Here is a 26,026-nt window from a genome sequence, read left to right as displayed (position 1 = left end):
TTCACAGATCTAGGTGTACACATAACTGCCCTCATCACTGCATTTTGCACCAACTGAATCTTCCAAATTACTGGTAGCTTTCCAGTGTTTAGGCAAGTTTTCAAGACAAGAAATGGCCCTTAGCACCAGGGCCAAAAAGGTCCTCAGCCCAAATAGAATACCTTCTCCCACCTTCAATTTACAACCAATCATATTGAATCTTGCAATCTGAGAATTATATTTTTGGCACACAACACAACAGTTACTAGTTTAAGAAATAATAAAAGGTTACTCTGCTGGAACATTACTGTGGGTAATTTCCTGTTTAATTTGCACCCAGCACATTCCCAGTCAAACTCTAAACCCAGAGTAGAGCAGGCACATAGGCCACTCAATACAGCTAGCAGAAAGATATCTCGATATTTAGTAAAAATCAGCAAAACATCCAAAACTGTTAACTGGCAAAGCAGGCAAAGGCAGGGGGTGAGAGAGACGTAAGCTACAGGTAATGAAGTGCATCAATATCTCTTTTGATACCAAAAGGCACCGAATGTTCCAGAGCCACTGGAAATGATATCCTGCAGGTAATTAGCATGGATGGTTCCGAAGGGAGTGGCCTCTGGTTACCCCAGCTGTAACCCTTTTATGTACATAATAGCAGTAGAATAGAGGTAGAAAGTAGGACACCTGGTGTTCTTTTTGTTCTGCACCATGAAGAAGACAATTTGATGGACAGGGATGATGTATCCAACAACCTGATGTTTGTTAACTTTTATATCTCTAGTACTTCCATTAAATCTAATCCATTAGGACACTGCCTATCTACCCATTTTTTTAAAAAAGAAAAATCTGGATAAGTTTCTGGCAGTAACAACGACAGCATATATTTTGTTGTTTTGCTGTACACCTTAAGTTGTGTGTAAATTGAATTTGTATAGCAAAAGTTACTGGAGATGCTAAATGACCAAACATGTAACATTACAATAGTAAAATAGAGTTTTTTAATGTTTGTTTTCATTCAAGCTCAATCCAATGTGGGGGGCTCTGGGCCCTGCAAAAAGGATGCTGATGGGCTCCATACAGCTCCTGGGTTCCAATATTTGCACCCCTGCATAAGACATCAGTGACATCTCATGGCTGGGCTTATCAGACATGCAAAAACCAAAATCAAACAGAGTGTGTTCTAGCTCAGTGCAGTGTGGTAAATGTGTTTTTGAACTACTGGACTTGCTATATCCTGGATTTTTTTCTCTCTCTAAATGTCATTAGCAAAACCCTACAAAATTTTGAAAAACAACCATAATATGATATTTTAACAGGCAGAATTATATCAAAAAGTTCTGAACTCTTGCTTTCTGGCGTGACATATTTTGGGGTGAGCAGGGAGAGTGATCCGAGATAAGAGGAATAGTAGCTGTTACTATTACAAAATGAAGAAATGCTTCTTTCATAAACAAGATCTCTACACAGATTTATTTTCAGTCTGTCATTATGGGCTTAATAGTTAACCCACCTTCACACTACTTTCACACACATTTTGGCTAAAGAATTAACTCAAAGATCAACAGCCTTTTCAAGTCTCGGATGGAATTATGTGATCTCATGTGATTGGTATGGAATCTCCACCACCACCACCACCTCCCCCCCCCCCCCATTTCATCATTCTCATGAGATTTAGCAATTTTGAGATTTCAAACATTTAATTTTTTAATTAAAAAAAAATTATTTTAGGGAATTGCAGGAGTTTTGCAGGCTAGTCCTAGCCTCAACAAATACTGCTTCTGACTAGACACATTGCACAAAGGTAAAATTGTGATGGGAAGTGACATTAATGAAAACTCTAACGAAAGGTCTCCGTTTTCTAAATTTTCTTAAATAGAAGCAAAATAAACAGGTTCTTTTTTCTGTCTGAAGATGTAACCACATGGATGAATGTAATTATAGTATTCATATGGCACATTGCCAATCCTACTCAGTAACATATGGTTTCAGATTAACACAGCAACTAAATTTGATACGCTGACATTAGCTGAATAATGGCTTCAAATAATGTTGATACTATGCTGTCATTAAATTAACCCCCACCTCGCAAAAGCCTGCTTACCAGATGACCTATTATGAAAAAATATTTAAGAAAAGTATTTTTATAACAATTCAGATTACTTATTCTTCCCACGTATTCTATGGAACATGTTAAAAGTGATGCTTTGTTGATTAATTTTACAAAAAAGTTTAAAAAAAACAAAAACAAATTTAACCAACCTCTCAGAAAGCAAATTAAAATAGGCTAGAGACATTCTTGAAAGAAAAAAAGATCTTGTGATACAGCATAAAAAGACTGCTGCAGATATGGGTGTGAGCAGCGTATGAATTGCTATTCATGAAAAGAGCAGAACTTGTGGGTTTAGAACTGGACAACGTACAGACACCTATAACTTATTTGGATTGGCTCATTTATACATCTTCAGGGAAAGAAAAACTCTAAGATATTAGCTAATGTCTAATTAAAAAGAGGAATAGCAATGCCTTTAGCCTGTATTAAAAATAAACTAGAGGGATGATTACTTGATGATTGAAAGAACTTCTTTTACAAAAATCAAAACTCCTACCTACAATCTGATTTCTCAGAAGGCAAGATTCAAAAGGTTTCAGCACTTTCAAACTTTCTTAGCTGTTCAAGTACTTATTTAATTCCTAAAAAGTTAACTTGACCAACCCAAGATAGATTACAAGTTTGGAAATGTTACACCAGTGAAAATTAACACATTTTCAACTGGAAATTTTCAATAACATACTATTAAAGAAAACCTGGAATTATAGAATATGCATTTGTAAACTGTCATGGCTCTATTTTATCAAGAATTTGATAAATTTCCACATATATTTTGGTTTATGAGGATAAATTAATTTCTAACAGATAATGTTTCAACTGATGCGGCAGGTGTCTGCCATTGGCAACTTTCTGGTTTTATAACAAATTTCTTGAATATGGCACAGTTTTGCAATTATACTTCTAAGTCTGCATCTTTTATGAGTGATTTTTATGGACCTGTTGTTAAAGGGGGTGTTTTGAGGAACATTCCTGAAAGTAACTCACTAGTTGTAAGGTGATCAAGGGTCATTATACCCATGCAAACAAAATAGACTCCCTCCCCGCCCCCTTGAATGCCAAAAAGGGAGAAAGGCAAGAGTGATAATTGCCCTGTATTATTATTTCCTGTTACTATTGAATTACTAACCAGGTTCTATTCTAATATTAATAATGCACTTTCAACTATAGATCCCATCTGATGAATCTTTTGTATGTATGATAAGTTTCAAGGCTTCTCCAGGTTAAATCAACTCTATTAGGTTGAAATACTTTGCTGAAATATTCCCATGTCATAGCAAAAGAGACTACAGAATGTACTAAAATGAGTATTAGAACTTCCTCATAAACTATATATGCATAATCATACCTACAGATCCTAAACATTCATTCCTATCCCAGGAATTTCAATGTGATTATAAATGGATTAAAAACTATTTTTTTCTAACTGGAAATAATTAAACTTTTCAATGGATGGTAAAACAGTCTATGTAGTCATTCCTAATCCTATACTGCTCTTTCAAATAATGATTGTCCCTCTCTCTAATGGTATTTCTTACTTATTTTTAATGGAGGTAAAACAATCAGGCTGTCAAAAGATTCTGTTTACAGAGCACAATGAAAACATGGCCCTGTGATTTCAAGCATCTCAAAAGCCTCTCAAGCTTTTCAAAAGCATCTCAAGCTTTTTTTAAAAGCTTTTCATTTCAGACAATTTCTCCATTTGATTTGAAATAGCAAAGCAGTTCAGCGGTCATGAGTGGAATATCTGATCTAGTTTTGCACGCAGCACCATTTCTGTCACGCTCCCGTATTCTCCTAGAAAACATTTTCATCCCTATTAATCTTGCAAAGTAGGTGGCACAGAGTTACACTCCAACCCTTATTGTTCTCTCTCCTAATCCATTTCAGGTAGTCCTCCTTTAGAAACTGCCTTGGATAGTGACCCTTTGCAAATACAACAGTAATAAACAGTAGTAAACATTAATAAAACAATCATTTGCTGACCAATGCCTGCACTCACATTCAAATTTCTGCACCTGACAACAATGCACACCAGAATGAGAGTAACACTGGCATTGCTGCACAAGACAACTTTATCTAAATGAGAAGCAACCAGCAGTCTTCACAGCCCCCCCTCTCAGCCACATGGTTCACAGTGACCAGTTCGCTGGAACCAATTATTATTGCTAAACAAGGACTACCTGTACTTGGTTTTCTTTTATTTACATATATGAATAAAAAAGGATCTAATTACCAGTCAAAAACACTTCTGTTCATTCAAGGGGATCTTTTTTGAAATTGTTTTGTAAGTGGCACTTCACACCTGTAGGCCACTGAGTTTAACCCCCTCAGCAGTGCAGAAATCCAAATTAAACATTGAAGACTGATTTGTGCTTCAAGTATTGTGTCCATTTTGAGCACCACTCATAAAAAAAGTTCAGAGAAATTGGAACATGTGCAAGGAAGGCTAATGAGAATCAACAGGAGATTGGATACACCAATCTTACAGTGAGAGACTGAAGGAATGGAGTATGTTTAGCCTTGAGAAGAGGATAGGAGATTATCAGAGGGGATATGATAGCACTCTTCAGATAGCCCAAAGGATGTCACATAGAAGGACACAACTTGCTCTCTATTACTCTAGAGTTCAGAATATGGAATAATAGCCATCTGTTGGGGTTGCTTTAATCTGCATTTTTACATGGAGCAGGGAGTGGAATTTGACCCTTAGATTCTATGATGGTTGTCCTTAACTGAATCTCCTATCCACTACTATTAGTAGCAGTTTATTATGTGCTTATACCTAAGTGCAATAAGTCATAGAATAAAAGAATAGAATAAAACAACAATTGATAAAATAATATATTACAATTAATTATATCATAATATAAAATAAGCCTGTTAACTTAAAGACCCATGACATATAATAATAAATAAGAATAATATGATTGCCAATAAGAATGCAAAGTAGTGGCCAATGAAATTTGGGGGAGAGGGCATGACATCTAAAACATAATGGCCAATCAGATTATGAAATATCATGCGTGTGACACTAAGAGACACAAGTATCCATAAAAATGCTGACACAGAAGAGGAACTGCTTCTTGGGTACTGCAGACATTCTGCTGAATTCCTTCTAACACTGAACCTTTAGCCTCTCTCCTAAGACAGAGAAACAGGCCATCCCTCAATTCAAAGAAATATGCCGACCCCCCCCGCCCAAGTCCTACTCTTTAAAAACTGAAGTTCAAAAAACCTGGGAATTTGATACCAGAGTTTTAAAAAAATATTATTAGGACTGGCCAAGTGTTTCTAATGTTGTTCCTTGAAACTGCTTTTGTGCCCAATCCAGAAGAGCTGAAACCTGGTGAAAAGAGGGAGGGAGAATTAACAAAGGCCCCTCCTGAACAAAGTTTTCAGAAAACCTAAGTAGAATCATGCACAGATCATATACTCAAAGTCTCTGTATTATAACTGTTCCTGAAATATAGTTTACTAACTAAAATACCTTGTAAACAATTAACAAACTGGGAAGATGAAGCTATGAACATTGCTTGCTATTGCTCTTCCTGCTAATGCAAATGTTTTATAATAAATAGAAATACAAGCCAAATACTTAGTATTTTTCCAAGCTTGCATTCAACATGTATAAATTATTCAATTAAACTTCTTTAGGCTGCAATCTTATGAGCATGAGAAGTGACAGAGACTATCACTGAATTTCCCCCTTTGAGGTTAAAGACAAGGCTCCAGCCTCAAAGAAAGAAATCTGATTTCTCCTCCTTCTTCCTTAACACCCTCTTTGGCTGAAATTTTCTGATTTGAATGTTGGAAGGCCTCAGAAACTATTTTGGTGGCATTGTGTAGAGAGTCTAATGGCTCTGTGGTGTTATCACCTTTCCTAGCCTTCTTCTACCTCCCTGATACCAAATGAGGTGTAAATAGCCTTGGTAATCTAAATTTCTTCCAACAGGAAGAACATGGAATGCTTTTCTTTCTTGAAATGTTGGTCTACTGTCATCGGACAGGCATTGGGTTTATTGGACTATTCTAAATTACCATTAGGATTGCTCTGCTAAAATATGTTAAAATATGATATAGTAGATTTTTGGGTGGGTGTGGTGAATTAGTTCTAAGTTTTTATCTACTTTCTCAAACTGAGTTTTCTGCAAATACTAAACTTTTGCACTTGTAACTGAAGAAATGTTATAATTTGAATTAAGTTTTATATTATACTATGCTAGTAGCTGAGAAAACTTTGCCCTTGAAATCACAAATTCTCCTGATGAAAGAGACAGTGATTCGTTTGAGATTAGATTGTTGTTAGTCTTTAAAGTAGCACATGACTGTTGTTTTTGCAGCAAAACACTAACATGGCTACTCTTGTGGAAATTGTTTTAATGGTATATACAGAAGAGAGGGAGGAGGATGACATCATCATCTGATAAAACAATTGTCAAACTCTTAGTTTTGTACTCATTTCCAGATTGATGTAAAAGACCTTAAACATGAGGGACATATGCATCACTTGTAGCTGCATTAATATCTTTACAGATGTAAATGGCAAGCCAAGACCTGGCTTATGAATGTGAGAAAAATGTAATTTAGTCCTTCTCTTAATGATGTTCCAGTAAAAGTACCCTTTCTGGGCTGATTGCATGAAGAGGTAGATTCTTATTGCTTTTGCTCATGTCCTGCTATGTCTATATTTATATCTATATCACATGTATAAAATACATATTATATATTACATATTTAATTTTTACAGGGTGAAAGAGGTTTGCCAGGTTTACAAGGTTTGGTCGGATTTCCTGGAGTACAAGGGCCAGAAGGGCCCCCAGGATCTTCTGGAATGAAGGTAAAATGAACTTTATGCCAAACATTAACTTGTAGAATGGTACTTGAAATGCTGATAACAATAAATGTTTTGTATCTTTCTATAGGGCGATACTGGAGAACCAGGATTACCAGGAACAAAAGGAACTAGAGTAAGTTTGCGTGAACCAACCTAATTAGTTTGAGGCTGCCATACATATCATGCCAGCTGTGGTTTTTTTTCACTGTGGTTTGGTTAATAAGCCACAGTAGCCTGGTTTACATAACACTCTAATCCATCAGTTATGGATTACAAATCACAATAACTGGGCTCACGTAACACACTAAGTCATAATCTAATACACTGTATTCTGCATTCTTCTTAGCATGATGGGTACACTAGTTTTTAAAAAGTAGCATTACACATGTTAGTCATTATTAATTTGTTGTATTTAATTACATGGCAATGTCCACGATACTTTGCAGAGCACAAATAAACCCAAGCCCCCAAAAGCTTATAATTAATTTTCTACATCTCACTGGAGAACTGCTTGATCCACTTAGAGTAATCAGTTTTAAGGCTCAATGATCTGGAAAGACAGTGAAGTACCTATTCCCACTTAAATTTTACTGGGCAAAGGTGTCATTTGATCTGTTGTTTGCTAGTAAGAACAAGAAAGTATTTAACAGTTCATTAATGATCCAGCTCAAACATTTAAAGAAGAATGAAATTTATACTCTCATAAAAGATCTAAGGATGCTTCAGTGGCTTAAATGTCGTTTGCAACAACAGGCTTGGATCTGAACTTGCTGTTCTTAAAGATTGTCAGTCAGTAACTGCTTCTCTGAGTTCTTGGAAGCTCATGCCTGCATCATCAGTGATAGCATCTAGCCGCCTTGTTTATCAGCCATTGTTTCAGTGGCCTTCAATTTTCCAAGCATCAGGGTTTTCTCAAATGATTACAGGTAGTCCTTGCTTAACAATGGTAATTGGGACCAGAATTTCTGTCATTAAGCAATGCAGTTGTAAAGTGCAATGTCACATGACTGTATCACTTAGCAACAGCAGTTCCAGCAGTCTCCAGTTACTGTTGTTAAGCAAATAATACAAATCTCCCTCCATCCCTATTTACTACCTGATCAGTTAGGGCAGGTCCTTTCTAAGTTTCTTTCTCTGTCCATTACTTAGTTGGGGGTTCCTCCCCCTTTTATCAGATCATTCCCTAGGAAGCATCTCTTCCCCTCGTCTTCCAAGGTCATTCTCACATTCCATTACATCACATGACTGCAACTTCTGACTTCCTGCCAGCTTCCCCATTGACTATGCTAATGGGAAACCAGCAGGGAAGGTTGCAAATCATGATCATGTGGCAGCGGGATGCTGCGATAGTCAGAAATCTAGGCTGGTTGCCAAGTGCCCAGATTGCAATCACATGATGGCAGGGTGCTGTGACAGCTGGAACTTCGAGGACCGGTCATAAGTACCACTCATTCAGTGCTATCATATGTTTGAACTGTTGCTGACTTCTGGGTGAGGAAAATGGCAAATTAGACATCTCTGAAAGAGTGGAGACAACAATGTGGTGACGATGTGGTGATGACCCACAGACCAGCAGCAAGCTTGGTCCAGCAGAACCTCTCCGGATGAGGAGAGGATGAGAAATCACCCACTTGTGCTCCAGACAGTTGCTTCTCATGAGAAGACCACAGGACAGTGGTTCTCTTGTGGATCTAAGTACTGGGAGACGAGGGAAGCCATCAAGTTCTCAATCATAGCAGAGTCTTTAAGAACATTAGATTTGTCTCACTTCACTTTCTAATCACTTTTGGATCTACAATTATTTTAAAATTAAAAGAGATCTTCCAAATAACAAGTCTGACCAGATGAATTTGGAATGTTAGGACTTTTGCTAAGATCTTTGAAAAAGTGAGTAAATAAAACAAAATAACATTTTCGTGGGAATGTGAATTGTTTAGTCTATTAGGAAAGAGATTATTGGTGGAAAGTTGAAAACAAAATAACTTGAGATTTTATGAATACAGAAATAGGACACTAGAGAGTCTTAAAGATCCAAACAGGAAAAAGAACAGTGAAATTTGCAAAATGACAAAGGTATCATGCACAAGATATTTCAAAGGATATTTGAAGAACTGGGAGAGAAACTTATAACTAAACTGACAGCAATAATTTCTATACCTGCCAACTTATTTCTTGAAGAAGACTTTAAAGAAGAAATCAAAGATATCAAAGATGTCAAAGATGTGGAAGAGAAAATCCCAAACGATGTAGAAATATTGGAAAATAAAGAAACTGTGGATTATAAGACAGAGATAATTGTTAGAGTGGAAACACAAATGATAAATCAAGAGATGAAAAATGAGCTGGACAAGGACTTATTACTGGATTTACAAAAGAAGGTTCCTAGAGTTCTGAAGAAATCTTTGAAATGAGAGAAAGAAAGTTTGAATGGAGATTCAACCTTATGACAGCAATTTGATGAATAAAAGATTAAGACTGTTAGAGGCAAAAGGAAGGAATATAAAGCCAATTTATTTGATCTGGGATAAAATAAGAACTATGTTTATAAAATTCTGGAAATCCTTTATGGAATTCTTCCCAATACTTGGACAGAAGTAACGATTTTTGGATTTGTGATTGGATAAAAGGGGGCAGTTGCAAGAAGAAGTAAATTATTATCTAACTGCATAAGGGTGGAGAAATATTAATTTGCTTGTACTTGTTGCAAGGAAGATCAGGAGTTGCTTCTTTAAATATTCTTTTCTCTATCCTTTCTCTTTTTTCTGTTCTTTTCTTTTTATTCTTTTTTTTCTTTGCACAGTGTATTTCTTTTCTTTTTCTTTATTTCTGACTTTAATTTGTATTATTTTAGTATTGTAAAATTTTTCAATAAAAAGTATTTTTTTTAAAAAAAAAGCTTGAATGGTCGCTGAACGAGTGGTCATTAATCAAGGACCACCTGTACTGCTTTCACATTATATATCCACAGTATCTAAGGTTTTGATTCATTATTTGTGCTTCCAAGGAGCAATCTGGTTTTTACTTCATCTAATATCAAAGGATCCTAAATTATCCTCCTGAAAATGAACTGCTCCTTCTATTCATGATCCCCATAATTTCTTAATCTCTCATCCATAATCCCCATAATCTCATAATCTCTCATCCCTTTGGAGCATGTTTCTTTTGGCAGGATGGAGCTATGAACTGAGTTCTATCTGAGTATTTAGAATTAAATCTGTTGGGACTAACTGGGGATTCCCAGCACACTGAACAGTGCCAGGATGGAAAGACTGATGAAAGGCTTAGCATTCTTTTTTATATATATTCTCTCATAGATACGATATATTCACAATTTTCTAAGCAATTTTCATTCCAACAAGATTACTGAGAAGAATACAAGGATGGCTTCCTGAGCAGATTAAAAATTAGGACTATTTAGAATAATGGTGTTTTGGGGAGGTGTCAGTGGGGTTCAGAATGACAAATGCAGCATCATGGCATCACAGCACAAGTCCTGTATATGTGTTGTTATGTTGCATGCTCATATGAAAGGGGCGGAGCTTGTGGTACAATACTGCTTTCATCATTTTGATGAAAGCAACAAAATGGTTGAGAATATGACTTTTGTTATATGTGTTTCTGGTGATTTAAAATGTCGCTCATGAATGTTGAGGAGAAACAATTTCTTGATGGTACTATTGATATTCTTTTTATCATTTCCTCAAACCTAGGGCCCACCAGGTCCAGCAGGCTATCCTGGGAATCCTGGCCTTCCGGTGGGTATGAAACCAAGGTTGCGGTTGAAACACGGTCAAGGTTTCAGCAGTAACTGACCTGGTTGTTTTTTACTTTCCTGTATCCTTTCTGAACCTCAGGGCATCCCTGGAGGAGACGGCCCGCCTGGTCCTCCTGGGATCCCAGGATGCAATGGAACAAAGGTAAATTATTTTAAACAAGTATTTTAAGGCTCTTTTTTAAAAAAATCCATGAATTAAAGACATTTTTTCTCTTCCATTAGGGAGAAAGAGGTCCTCTTGGCCCACCTGGCTTACCAGGCTTACCTGGCAATGTCGTAAGCATTTTAAATTCATTGTTTTAATGGAAATCAAGACAAATATGATGAAAAAATAATTAAGCAAGTATGGAAACTGATGACTCAGTTTTCAATTCATAATTTAAGTATGAAAACTTGATAATTAAAATGTCTCACTAATTTCTTAATTTCTGAAACAATGTCATATTTTCCAGGGGCCTTCAGGACCTCCAGGAATAAAGGTATGTTTCTAGTTAAGAGCAAGCCTATCGTTTATCATTTACATAACATGACATGTAGGTTTGCTAGACCAACAGAATTCCAAAAATCATAAGTAGTTGCATTGGTCATGAGAAAAAAAAATCCAACATCCACAGAAGGTTAAGCATTTGGGCTAATTAAAAATGTCACAGAATAATGAGCAACTTGATTTATTAAAGGAAACCAAGGGTTCCATCTCACTGTAAAAGCAGAAAGGAAAAACAAGTTTCCTGCTGGGTCATAATGTTGTCTGGGCAATTGGTCCTCCTCTCCCTTACAAAATGTTAACAGTCCTTATGTTGAACCCATTCTAAATTTGGAGCTAGCACTCTTTCCTCTCTGAGAACAAAGAGTCAATTGCCTTATTGGGTTTAAAAAAAAAAACATACTTCATTTCTCTTTTCAGCGAAAAGCAGCTGTAGAGAACATATTTCTGATCGGAAATAGAGCTTGATGCAAGTTTCCTGCTAAAAAAAATTCCCCTTCCCCAAGGTTTTTTTTCCCCTTTTGTCCCCGTAGGCCATTTCCCAAAAAAGAAGCTATGAGGCAAATACAATGACAGAATATTTTACAGGAAATAAGAGTAGAGCTTCATCTAGACTCAGAACAGATTCCAGCCTGGAGCTCTATAAGAGTAATTTTTCTTCAAAGAAAAATGGTCACCTTAAGTTCTTTCATTATGACAGACTGCTCCCAACCATACTGTAAGATTCTTTCTAAAACAAGTCTTAGAACTTTTCCAACCTTTTCACAGGAAGGAGAGAAAAAGTTACTTAGCATAGTGTTGAAAACAGGGTCCCACAGTAGGCACCTGTTAATTTTTGCTTAGATCCTATTCAAACATACATCAGACAGGAAGGTCAAGGAACTCACCTGTAGTTGTTATGTAGATATTGCTGAAACATTACAAAACAAGTTTGTTTGTTTATTTTATAAATCAAATTTATATCACTGCCCAACTCCCCCACAAGGAGGGACTCTGGGCGATTCACAACCAAACAGTTTAAAACCAGTAAAAACATAAATAATACAGTATAAAATACAATTATTAAATATAATAAAATCCAAGTGATGGTGGTATTATTTCAGCCTGTGACCAGATAATATTGGTCAAAGGTAAAACTAGGGAACCAGCCATCCCCAAAACCGACTATTTCCGTCCCCACCCCATGCATAATGACAAAACCAGGTCTTTAGGTTTTTTTCTGAAGTCTAAAAGGGAGGGGGCCAACCTCACTTCTGGGGGAAGAGTGTTCCAAAGGGCAGGGGCTGCTGCAGAGAAGGCTTGCCTCCTGGACTCCGTCAGATGAAATTCTCTTGCAGATGGGGTCCGTAGTATGCCCCCTCTGCATGACCGGGTTGGACGGGTTGATCTAACAGGGATGAGACGGTCCTTCAGGTACCCTGGACACATGCCATGTACGGCTTTAAAGGTGATAACCAACACCTTGAATTGGACCCAGAAGCAAACTGGCATCCAATGCAGCTCACGAAGCAAAGGTGTTATATGTGCTGATCTTGGTGCACCTAAAATTGTCTGTGCAGCCACATTCTGGACCAGTTGAAGCTTCTGGATACTCTTCAAGGGTAGCCCCATGTAGAGCGTATTACAATAGTCTATATGGGAGATGACCAGGTTCAGTTCTTTCCACAGCTGAAAGAGCAAGGAAAATAATCTTTTTTAAAAATGATGCAACAAATGGTACGTGTCAGGTCCCTTTTGCAACCAATAATTTTATTCCTCTTCTTTGGAGCATTTTTTAAAGTTTGCTATTGATCTGAGGGGCAAATAGAAAAATAAGTATAAAACATAAAACTTCCATGAGACAAAAATAATCAAAAATCAAACAGTCAACATACAATCTAAAAACAAGAAGAAGACAATTCACAGGATGGTGTAATCATAACTAAGTTTTAAGAAGCCATCCAGGAGAACTCCTTCTGGAATTACTTTTGGAGTACATTGGTGTCAAGGCAAACCAAACTTCCAGGTGAAGGCTGTTCCCTAGTACTGGGGCCATGACTGTAGATTAATATCCTATTTATTATTTAAATTCTCAAAGAGCTATATAGATGGCATCCAGTTCACTTGTCCAGCCTGACAAACTACACATTTGCATTTTCTTGATTCCTATACCCAACCCCATTTTTGTTTTGGGGTTTCCTTATTGGACATCCTCTATTTCTAGATTCTTGTATCTGAGTAAAAAAAAAAAAAAACGATTATGATTAACACTGTAAAGTGAAGACCAAACTGAACCTTATGTCCTTGACCAAATAGATAGCTTAATGGTATCCTGCAAAGCATAGGAAAGTAGTCCAGACTTTTTACATCATTTGTAAGAAGATATATCTTCTGTAGAAAGGACATGTAGCCAAGAAGATTCTACTTTGGAATCTCACATAAGTAAAAGCTTAGCAGGAGCTTAGTTTTTCATCAGTTTTTGTAGATTTCCTTAGTTCATTCTGTTCCACCCCCAGGAACATTTTTGACAGAGGTTAGGTGTCTTCAAAGCAATGTTTACTCTAGACAGAATATCAAATTACAGGGAAAGTGAAGTACTCTCTGTTGCCTTTGGCCAAGAAATCTTTGGCCAAGAAAGTGCCAACCCTGACTACATGTGGTGCCTTAGAAAATTCTTTGTGCAAACCCTCAACAAGCATCCATCAAGCAGTGAAAGAGAGGGAGAGAATCACAGCTCCTTCACGGAACTGCACTCCTGCTACCTTTAAAGGTTCTTGCTTATAGAGTATATCTTCAGAGCAGCTACATGGTTATGGGATATATTTTTCCAAAGCACTGTAAAGCTTTTACGTTCTCTTCAGCACTGGCAGCCTTGAACGTCAAGTACAGCAAAAGGTATAGGGGACTCGTGATCCTGGAAAATCTGCTTCCATTTTATCAGTCTGATACATGTCAAGGTGCCACATGTCCTCTTAACATGAATATCTCTTCTCTTATTAAAGCATCAGGGACGACATTTTTGGTGTCTCTTCTTCCAAGTCAGAGTCTTTGCATCTCAACCCCCTGCCTCAATTTTCTGAATAGTTCTTTTTTCCATATATGTTAGATCAGTAGGCAGGATGTCCTTATACTTCAGCCTGGAAGTGTGTTTATGTTCTGGACTGCCTACATACTGTTTCAATGTTCCTTCTTTACAAATATTTCACAACAGATTAATGTGTATAGCTCAGCCATTGTTAGAATACAGAGGTCCTTTTGAAAACGTTCTCAAAAAGGGTGGAGAAGCAACCTTGCATTTACAATCTGATCTGAGCCCAGGGAGATTCATCCTCTTGAAAAAGTAAAGGGGTCTCTGCTTAGTTGTTTTGGGGGAAGGAAGAATGGCTTTCAAGATGATCAGTAAACAGAATGGTGTAACAATGAGATTTCTGTTTTATCTCCCCTTCTGTCTTGCCCATCTGTTGTTCTTTTGGTTAAAAGCCAGCTTAAAGAACTAAAAAATCTTGCTTGTTAGTTTGTAATATTTTAATGAAATCCTTAAAAAAAAAACCTTAATATCTCATCGAATGTAAAATTTAAAATTAATTATGGTTACTGATAATTTAAAAAGAATTGCAAAATTAATCTGTATGTTATAGATTATTCAACATAGACATAGTAGGATTACATAATGGATATTTTATGAGCTTCTAGGGGAAAAAATGAAAATTAGATTCTGTACAACAGCAGAAATGCAAACCCTTACAGGTGAAGTAGGTCTCAGTTGTTTGGAGATGGGCTCTTCTCTTTCATATTTCACGAGTTTACTATAGCTAGCACCTGGTAGAGTTCAGCACACATGGATGTATGCATAGTCTGCAGTGGTTCTAAAGGAGCAAGGATGGAGTCATTCTGAAGGGGATCCAAGGCACAGATTACTCTCCCAACCTGAAGCTTTGGAAGATAAAGCTTTTTTTTATGGGACTTTATTTTAGTATTTGCAAGCTAGGTTTTTCCCTCCCTAGTTTGCCATAAGACAGGCTCTCTTCAGATGTGGAACCTGTGCAGTCATTCAAAGTGAACTAAAAGTTTAATCCTGTCAGATCAAAATATGACAAATTTGTTAAATAACAGAACATGAATCACATCCTATTCTAAGGAGTGAAATAGAGGACTATGATGTAATGACTTAATATAAATGTATGTGTGTTTAAAATTATTGTGCATCTTCAGAGTAATTCCTATAATCCTCCCACACTGCTGTATAATTGGATACTCGTCATTTGAATATCCCATTTTATTTACTTATTAATCAAATATTTGTGTACCACTTCCTAAATGATGAAGCAGTTAGGCACAGCTAGGAAACTTTTTCAATAGTTTGGCTCCATTTGTTTGTTTCTCTTATAGTCATAAGTGGTGCTTGTATTTACTCTTGGTACTCCAGCCCAACAAGAGAAATAGAGAAGTTGAAACAGACTTCATTCAGGAAGCTCCCAGATTTTGCGATTGTGAAGTTAGATGCAGGATACCATGAAGCATATTCTCAGCACCAACAGAGCTATGGCAGGAGAGAAAAATCAGTGTCAATTTTCACTCGCACTGGCAGTGCTTTTCTACTAATCTATTACTTTTACATTTGCGTTCTATAGGGAGACCCAGGAGAAATTATTGGAATGGTGCGAGATGATTTGCAAAAGGGTGAGAAAGGACTACCTGGCCACCCTGGATTACCAGTAAGTTTTATTATAACTAGCAAAGACCACAATTATGGTAATTAGTGGGGCAAAGAAGAATCTTGTTATTACAAGAACCTTAGAGAGGGAACTGCCATGCACTGCTATGCACTCTGTGGATTGTCCTCACCCCCTGAGTCTATCTGCAAAACAGAATCCAAAAGTTAAATGGTGAAGCCCCATACAACCCTGTGGAAGTGAAGGGCAATTATTCATGCACTGAGGAATTCATTGAGATAGGAGATATCTTGACTGCCCCTGGTCAGCCCTGGTATCCTGGGAATATTGCTTCCTTTGGGGATCTGATCTGGACTAATCTGGAAAGAAATGTTAAAGTCCTGGTGGATAATTCAGTGGAAATATTTACCCAACATGTGGCAATTGTGAAAACACTAAGAATTACTAGGAGAGAGCTTGAAATTGCATTATACCCATACTGTAATGTCCATATGCAGTCTGTGATGTGGGTACCTATGAATAACTATGATTTCTGTTTGCCCCATCTCAAAGAAGATAGCTTAGGGCTGGAAAAGGTACTGAAGAGAATCATCAGAATTAAATACCTAGTGGTTGAGTGCCATTTGTATAAGGAAAGGCTAAAATGGTTGGGCCTTTTTGATTACCACCGTTACAGTGATATCAGAGATTACAATGAGATATAAAGGGGAAATCAGCTAAATTTTTGTTTGAGCTTGGCTCCTGAATCATGTTTAAGTGTAGGAAATTATGACATTATATAGCAAAGTGGCTGAGAAACTGTATTGCTAACATCGTTTTTCAACCTTTTTCTTTTTTCATACCCAGGGATCCCCTGGACTCCCAGGTGTTGCTGGCCCTATCGGACCACCTGGACCTCCTGGAAGACAAGTAAGGGGTTTTAAAATACATATTGCAAGAACTTGTGGTTTCAATTAGGTTTTGTCTAAATTGGTTTCAACAGTATAGGTATGTTGAACATGCATTGGGATCAGCTGGATCTCAGATCAGGTGATTTCAGAGAATTTCACTGGTTTTCTGAAGTAAAGCAAGACTTCTCCAGATGGACCCAAATGGAATTGGTACTTCCCTGAATTTTCAGAACCATTTCAATACTTTAAAGGGCTGCAGAAAGGGAGACCATGGGTTTGCAAAAATGTATATGAAAAATGCCAAGGGAGGGAGAAATCAATGTTGACTGACTGACTAATGCCGTATTTGTGCACCACTGTGCACCATCCTCAGCCATCCCTACTTTCCCTTCCTTGCACCCACCAGTGCTCCCTATACCCAGCCAATGCCATGAGACCTTGGCTTCTAGAGGGAGGGGTAAACTATGAAGCAGAAGGTGGAAGTTCTTGCTCATGGGAAGGTGATCCATTCCACAGCCACAGAGGAAGCCCTGTAGAACTGGACAAATGTGCCACCCTTACCACCAAAAGGGGAAAAATAGTGAAAACTGAAGGAATCAAGACGCCCTATGGAAATAACATCAAGAGTTTGGATGAAGAAGATCACTACAAATACCTGGGCATCCTTCAGGCTGACAACATCAAGCACACTGAAGTCAAGAAGAAGGTTAGTAGTGAATACATCAGAAGAGTGAAGAAGATCTTAAAGTCCAAACTCAGTAGAGGAAATACCACCAAGGCAATTAACACCTGCACAATTCCAGTCATTAGATATACAGCTGGAATAGTGGACTGGACTCAAGCTGAACTAGAAGCCCTGGGTAGGAATGAATCATGCCCTTCATCCATGCAGCAATGTTGACTCTACTTACCAAGGAGCATAGGTAGGTGTGGAATGTTGCAAGTACGCCAGACAGTTGAAGAAGAAAAAAAGGCATTGGAAGGATATCTGAAGGACAGTGAAGAAGATGCACTGAAGCTAGTACACCATGAAGGCTTACTGAATCCTGAAGAGACCAAACTGGCCTACAAGAAAGACCAAATGAAGAATAGAAAAGAGACATGGCGAGGCAAAGTATTACATGGCCAGTACACACACACACACACACACAAGCAGGCAAAGCAGATAACAACAAGACCTGGCAATGGCTAAGAGCAGGAAAGTTGACGAAAGAGACAGAGGGACTAATTCTGGCTCCACAGGAGGAAGCCTTAAGAACAAATGCATACCAAGCCAAAATTGAGAAGACAGCAACAGACAGAAAATGCTGCCTCTGCAAAGAAGCTGAAGAAACAGTGGACCACCTAGTTAGCTGCTGCAAGAAGATCACACAGACTGACTACAAACAACGGCATGACAAAGTAGCAACAATGGTGCATTGGAATATCTGCAAGAAATACCATTTGCCTGCAAGCAAGAGCTGGTTCATGGGAATAGATGGTGGATGAGGCATCATCAGGGAGTCACTGCAGATTGGCACTAGGCTGGCTGGAGTTCATTCAAATTTATGAAAGAGGTATACAAAACAAATAACAACTGGTTCCTGAAATAAATCATGGATATATAGAAAAAATGGCAAGATGGCAAGGCAGCTTGTATTTCACCATGATTCCTGTTGCTGGGCATTTGTCTTTTTCTTGGGAAGTAAACATTAAAAATAAAGCATAAGGGGGAAAATATATATATAAACTGCAATCCTATGTTCCCTGGAACTAAAACTTCATAGCTTTGATCAGAATTTGCTTAGAATTCACTGACGAAATATGTATTCTCAAGAACAAAACAAACAAAAAACACGAAACTGTTTTTTTTTTTTCAGTTTGGCAAAATGCCCACAGTACTTATTTTACAAACAGAAACTGGAAGAACATTATCAACCCCCTGTGTTCAGTTATGGAAGAACACATAAAATGTGTAACAACCAATGTAAAATCTGTTTGGGAGAAAAAAGCAGATCTCTAAAGACTTTTATGGTGCAATTATTATGCAACTCTACCCCAGGAAATAGCCATCCAGGCAGAAACAGAACAACTATAAAGCAGTGTCTCTAGTGCTAACAACTAATCATTAAAGTTATTATGCTGTAGAGTATTAAAACCATTGAGAAATCCAAGAGAACTATCTAAGTTGTACCCTGCTATCACCCTCTTAGCAAAAAGAGAAAGGACAAATCATGGCAGTTTCTACCCCCAATTTGGCTTTAAATGGCATTGAAGTGAATTCAGAAGACTTTCACCTAAAAATCCCTCATTCAAGTATCTTCCCAAGCAGCAGATGTTAGCAACCAGCCTGTAAAGTTTCTCTACTTCTGGCTAGCTTTTGCAATGAAAAGTACTATTTTCTCTTGGGAAAAAAATCTTTCAGACCTAACCAATTATTATTTTAGAACTGAGTGTAACAAATTCAGTTTGGAATATTAAGGTAGCCAGTTGAACTCAGTAAGAGTTATCAACATCCTTGGGTTTCAAGGACTGGAATGCATCCAAAACTTTTAGGCTAATTAATGTTCTGTCCTTTACTAATATAATAGTATGAAGTTGATTGTGGAATCCATACCACTAGGTATAAAAATGAGTGGCTATCAATTTCTGTTTTGATAAAGGCTGAAGAACAGAAGAAATCTGTAACAGTAATGGTGCAAATAGGCTTTTAAAACAAATCAACCAAGTTTTAAAGCATTTCCATACTTCTTCATGAAAATGTTTTAAATTATGATTTGTTCCTTGCCCCAATTGTGACCCTCTTATATTAGAAACAACCCTATACTATCTCAGAACCTTGGCTTCCAATAGAGATTTGACAGAATTTCTATAAATTTCAATTCAGCCAGATGTGATGACCAATACACAGCTGACTCATGACAGCTAGCGATTCTATTCAGGCACATTCTGCTCAGATCAGATGGAAGAAGCAGCATGAAATGAAAATCCCACTTGTAAAGAGCTCATTCATTAGTGAAATTGCCATTTTGAAAGAAGTGTAACTCATAAAATTAATAAAATATTTTCTTATGCAGGGTTTTCCAGGGCCACCTGGACCTCCAGGTGAGAAGGTAAGGCTGGTTTCTTCTGCATATTTATTCAGTGGAAATTATTTGGAAAAATAATAAAAGTAAAAGTACTCATTTCAATATTTTCCAGATATTAATGGACAAAACAACCCAAATTAACTGAATAGTACTACACATAATCTATGATATGTAAATGTTAAAAAGCAGGAAAAAGAAACTGAATAGCAATGTATAATCCAAGATAGAACATCTCAAGGAAATGTGATCACATTGCTTGAAAAATGCTTTGTCTTGCTCTGACTGCCTCTTCCAAGATGGCCAGTAACTCACTAATTTTGGGGCATGGTGAAGGAGGCAGTTAAAGCAATGTGAAGTGGAACAACATAGCCATTCACTTTGTTCTCCACTTTGCTTGGCAAAGCAGTTTTGAAGTGGGGTTTTGATCAAAGCAAAGCACCCCTTTGAAGCACTGTCTAGTCCTGTGGGAGTTCACATGCCATCAGCTGCCAAAGGGAAGGTATTAGGAGTCATCAAATTAGTAGAGGTGCACCAGTTCCTAGTAGTACTGCAAATTAACAATTACAATAGACTTTTCTTTTCAAAGTAGGGATACATGTCTGATATTGTTCCTCCTATAGTATTTAATTTGAATAATGAAAATGAAAAATGCAACCATCAAGTATTCCTAAAACAAAGTATTTGCAGCTAAAAATGCCATATTATTTTTTGTAAGAGTTATTAGAGCCTCAGCTTGCACTTGACAAGGCAGTGCTGTAAGAATGTTGGCCTGTCTAACAGAGTAGCAGAGCATGAAAGGTTCAGGCTTTGCTTGCAGTGGGATTTAGGGATGACGGCGATGGCAGCTACACGGCTTTAGAAGAGGGTTAGGCACATTCATAGAGAATGGAGGATATTGAACTTACTGGGTGTGGTGGTTATACCTTACCTCCAGGATCAGACACATCAGAAAAAAGTAGGAGAGAACTATTGCTATGCTGGGTTTCACTTGTTTATGGCTTTCCCAAAGACATTTGCTGGCCACAGCGGGAAACAGGATTCTGGACTAAACCCACAGAACTGTTTTATTCATTAAAAATGCCCCCAAAGTATATTTGCAAAAATACTTCAAAAGTGAATTTTATTTTAAGAACTGCCTCTTATTTGTGTCATCAGGGTTATATGGGCTTGAGTTTCCAAGGTCCAAAAGGGGATAAGGTAAGGCTGCTCTTTTGAAAGTCATAGGCATGGGCAATATGGCGGCTTCTCTCCAGACTCCATGATTGCAGAACGTGTCCTCCATTTTAGCTCTCCTTGAATCTCAGCCTCATTTACCGAAAGAGGCCTACACAAATTCAGAAGAACCCTATGTCATGGAATTCATTACTACTGAATATTAGTCTGCATGTTAGCGGCTGCATGAAAGTGTGTGTGTGTGCGCGCATAAAGAACAGAGATGGTTCAGCAGCATTTGACTGTTTGTTGCCTGCATGGAACTGGAGATTTGGTTATCTCTGAGTGGTCAATAGGAGAGTGATTACAGCGTTATCTCAGGAAGGATGGGGCCTGCTGAATCCTTTTGGGGTAATGTAAGGTTTCCTCTGTACAAGCTTGTTTTAATAAACTCTTCCCTAGATCTGCCTTCTAGTTTTGATTTTGTTTTTTAGCCTTTTTATTTTGCTGAAGTAAATTTCAAGGCTAAGCTTTGCAAAAGCAGAGTCTAAGGCAGACAAAACCTGGGGACTGCAACTAGAATTAGGCTGCACTATAAAACTAAATAAGCTGGGGAGCCACGCTTATGCTATTGGTTGTATAAGCAGGTTTTAGAGCCGGTTCCTGCTCTGGCTCTTCTTAAAATGCTGGGTTTAAACCTACTCCCCAGTTTTAATTGTAGTATAAACTTAATTATAATAATGCCTCTCCAGCTAGAGCAAAGCAAGGGTAAATATTGGCAGGATTCTCTCTCTGGGCGTAAGTTATTAAAGTAAGAAGTGGAAGGATCTGTGCTTTTTAACTTATTCATAAACTATCTTAAGGGTTAATACTGGGTGGTAAAAACCAAAAGTGACTCTGAACAGCTCCAAAAAGACATTTTTAAACTGACTGACTTGTCAGCCAATGGCAAATGCAGCTCAATTTAAACGAGCATAAAGTGATCAATATTGAGCCTGTGACTTCGAGCTGTCTGTAATTAGCCAGGAAATAAAAATAAATAAATTTAAAAAGCACAGAAGAAAGCAACCAAAATAATCAAGGAGCTCAAGCAAAAAGGTAAAATGTTTGGGACACTTTAGCTTGGGGGAAAAAAAAACAGCTAAGGGGAGATGTGATGACGTGCATGCTGGCATGGAGAAACTGGATAGGGAAAAAATTCTTTCAAAATGCTAGGTCCAGCAACCATCTAAGGAAGAAGATTAAAACAGCTAAGAAAGCATTCCTTCACATAGCACATAATTAACCTGTGAAGTTTCAGTGTCACCAGAGTGGACATGATTTAAATGTTGTAGCTGGGGGTGGGGGAAGACGATGAGGGAGGGTTGGGAGGCTGAAAGAATAAACTGGGTGTCTTTAACCTCTTTTGGGGAGATTCAAGGATTTTGAAGGAATGAAAGGCATGCCTTAAGATTCTGCAATGTTTAAAATACCAAACTTTCATTACATCCTGTGTCAATGTAATTTTTTTCTCCTTTTGTATGCATTAAAGTCAGTAGTCTAATGTGTTGGGGAACCCAAAATACTCTTGAAATTACATTTTAACTAATTAATTGTATTGCCCTTAGAGAAAAGTATTGATCCATCTTATAGTTTCTAAACATCTGTCTCCATCTGTGGGATCTGGGACAGTTGATCCACAAGCCCCTTGTGAGTCAATTATTGCAGAAAATATGATATTTCAGAAAACTTTTAGAAAATCATTACAGTTCCATTATTTATGGATGGAGATTACATTGCCTTTTACTGTGTACAGTTTTATCTTCCTGAAATGATGGGATTGGACAAAGAATTTAACCTTAAAAGGTTATGAGTATATCTAATTTGCTCAGTGATGATTAACTTAAAAGCAAAACAATATAATGTTTGAAATGAGTGGAAGTTTTTAATGATGTATTTCCCCAGTTTTTCTGTTTTAAACCAAATAAACTGCAATGCCTTTGTTTGCCAATTTGTTTACTGGGGATATCTGTAGGGTGAACGTGGTGTCATGGGCCCTCCTGGTCCCGAAGGAACGGATTCCCATCGGGAACACAAAGGGATCAGAGTCATACGTGGAGAAAAAGTAATTATGCACATCTTATTTCTCTTAATAACATTGTTTTTAGAAGCTGCCACTTATGATGAGGATCAATGAGAAAATAAAAGTTTAAATAAACAATGTGAGCACCATCCATTTTCTCTGTGTGTTCATTTGTAAATTCTCTCTGGAACACTTGTTCATTTTCAACTTGTTTGATCCACTGCCACCATCTCTTAAGTCAGATGGGCTTTGTGAAGTAAGGAAAGCAATATGTAAAAGACCAGTTATAAGGAATACTGTGAGCTGTAGGTGACAAAATCCACAGGACAGATTAAAACTGACAAAGTTGATATCAATTAAGTCTCTAAATCTGTTACTGTATTGCAAAGTAGAAAAGGTAGTTTCTTTCCTTTTCTCCAGCTCCAAAGGAGACTTGAGATTCAGTTTTGCCCTGAAGTTGTTCCACAGATTCAACATGTTGTCCTTAGGAGTTGAAAAAACTGTTCATTCTTTTAGCATCTATGTTACATTCAACCGTTTATAATAAGTAGATATGACACGCAGCTGAGATTTCAGAGGCAAAAAGGCAGAGATTAAGTATTACTTATCTAAATTTGGAAAATGCATTTTGGAGACATCACTGGTATTGTGTTATGGTAATTGGCTGTTTATTTTTAAAATTCTAATAGGGTGCTCCTGGTGAAAAAGGTGAAGCTGGCTTACCAGTAAGTATAAATCTTTCATGATCTTGGGGCAAAAAAGGTTTGCCGCTTCTTATTTTATTGTATCAAACTAATTAACAAAATAAGGGAAAATGTATGAAACCAAAATTAAGGCCTCCTAAAAAACAAAAAGAAAAAAATCCAAGGGAAAAAAGGAAAGGAAAAACAAGGGTTGGAAATTTATCTCAGGAACAAACATTCTAAAGCCAGATTGCTTAAAAATCTCTTATTTGCCTCTCCATAAAAAAGAAAAAGAAAAAAGAAAAAAAAACAAATGAGCAAAAATACTTCAATTCCAATATTGGCTTGCCATATAGTATCTCAGCAATCCACTGCTGCAAAGCAAGTATAGATTCACCCTTCCAATATTGTATAAAAATGTTTTTCCCCATCCCCATGCAGGAAAATGCCACAGTTCTTGATGTCTTGATAGATTCCATGTGTTGGGGACATTAGCCAAGCAAAATATTTGTGTTCTTAACTAGCAGTGATCAAGCTAAGGTCATGTTAACAACAGCTAAGGTCATGTTAACAACTGTTTGAATTCCAGCCCCAAATGTGGCAATAGTAGGACAAGTCAAGACTATATGAAATAATATTGCAAGTTCTGAATAGTAACATGCAACCCTTATTAAACATTTTTTGAAGTATCCTGTTTCCATAGAATATAATTTTTTGTTCTATTAATCTAATTTTAAGATCAAAGGAAATTAATTTCACATTCTTTAAAGCAATCTTCAATTGATTTATAAAACAGGGCATTCACGCTTATTATTCTAAAGTTTGTGTAACTAACCAATGCCAATTTCATAAACTTCCTTCAACTTCTTATTGTAAAATAAGGTTTCCATCTTAGGAACCTGAAACAAATCTTCCAAAGCCTCTAATGATCTACAGAAGTTTTAAAAATAGCTTCATCTAAACATTTCTATCTGTCTGTCTATTGTCATTAAGTGCAGATACCAAAATTAATCCCAGAACAAACGAGGATATCAGTACTTGCTTGATTTCAATGAGATCACAAAACAGCTTTCACGTTGAGCCCAAAGTTGGGTTGAATTCCAATCAATTCTAATCAATAACTGAAGCTTAACAGTTAATAACAATAACAGCAACTTTCTAATTGTCAGTAACCCATTAATGAAAATACACTTTAGATAATTGAGTAAGAGGACTCATAAAAAAAAAAAAGCATTAACCACCACAAAGAAAGTCTTGCTGGGTGGTTCACTGAGGATAGAATAAGAGTGAAACTCTTACTACCGTCAAGCAGTAGTCATGATTGCACACCACTTATTGTCTAGTTGCCTGCCAGTTTGTTCCTTCCTAAGGGTTCCTTAGTAAAGTAAAACAAGGGGCATTCCAGGGTCTCCATAACTGGAGGGAATTCCCAGAAACAACAGTATCAACAACTGTTATGTCAGTGATCCATAATGAGACCATCATCAGAATCACCAGAATCTCTAAATTCTGAACATCTTAAATCTCTCCTCCAGCTTCATAGAGAAGGTTAGCCACATCAGTAAAATTCTCACCACTGATTACTTGATCACTTCTAAGCCACTTGTAATGGGCTGTGAGAATAATATTGCACAACAGGAGGAAGAGCTGCAGCCTAGACAGTGGTCTGATAAATGAAATCTGAGTCCAAAGGAGGAATGAGGATAGAGGAAGCATCTCAGAATTGACCCTCCCTAGTTTTCTGAAATGTAAAGGGGGGGGGGAGTGTTTTCAGACTTGCAAGATTCTGTTATTGTAACCTTACAATAAAGGTAGTATTAGTACTCATGGTTTTGCTTTCCTGTCTGGACTACCTTGGAGGGTGACACCTGCCTACTCCATGGTAGCTATAAAGTCTTGAGCCAGACTGAGGGGATGATCTTGGCATGACAGCCTTAGAATTTCCCAAGACCATACCAGACACTACCTTTGGCAGCTGAAGCAGGGAAGAAATTGATCAGTGGAGAGTATACCAACAAGATCCCTACTTTGGTTCTGCAACCCAGCACTAGGCAAACTATTCATAGCAAGCCAACCAGTGATTGGTTCCCTGGTGAGACAGATAGAATTCTGATTACATAATCCATCCCCAGCAGGCCTCTCTCTTGTGCTGTTGTCTCTAAAAAGAGGCCATGCTTCTTTTAAATACTTTTGGAAAAAGTACCGATTAAAAAGAATACGCATAATGTATTAAAAGAAAAAAGTTACATTTCCTGTGCTGTATGGAGCTCTGGCTAAAATGAGCCAGCCAGGCCCTGCCACCAGTTCCTCAGCCAGATCTCATTAACAGAGGAG

At 37.4% G+C, this 26,026-nt stretch overlaps 1 protein-coding gene across 1 annotated transcript in view; it reads left to right on the top strand.

The window, feature by feature from the left end:
• Positions 1–26,026, top strand: part of COL4A1 (collagen type IV alpha 1 chain) — a 146,003-nt gene that overhangs the window by 34,297 nt on the left and 85,680 nt on the right. The window contains exons 3-14 of the mRNA XM_088133408.1: positions 6,840–6,929; positions 7,015–7,059; positions 10,637–10,681; positions 10,781–10,843; positions 10,924–10,977; positions 11,154–11,180; positions 15,796–15,879; positions 16,684–16,746; positions 19,784–19,819; positions 20,951–20,992; positions 22,962–23,051; positions 23,699–23,734. Coding sequence (XP_087989534.1) covers positions 6,840–6,929; positions 7,015–7,059; positions 10,637–10,681; positions 10,781–10,843; positions 10,924–10,977; positions 11,154–11,180; positions 15,796–15,879; positions 16,684–16,746; positions 19,784–19,819; positions 20,951–20,992; positions 22,962–23,051; positions 23,699–23,734 — 675 coding nt within the window. The remainder of the gene's footprint in view (positions 1–6,839; positions 6,930–7,014; positions 7,060–10,636; positions 10,682–10,780; positions 10,844–10,923; positions 10,978–11,153; positions 11,181–15,795; positions 15,880–16,683; positions 16,747–19,783; positions 19,820–20,950; positions 20,993–22,961; positions 23,052–23,698; positions 23,735–26,026) is intronic.

Source organism: Python bivittatus, unplaced genomic scaffold, assembly GCF_059951505.1.
Source record: "Python bivittatus isolate LINGU-HERP-01145 unplaced genomic scaffold, Pbiv_v1 ctg000020_np1212, whole genome shotgun sequence".
Taxonomy (NCBI): domain Eukaryota; kingdom Metazoa; phylum Chordata; class Lepidosauria; order Squamata; family Pythonidae; genus Python; species Python bivittatus.
The sequence above is the reverse complement of the archived record's forward strand: the minus strand, read 5'-3'. Positions and strand labels throughout refer to the sequence as shown.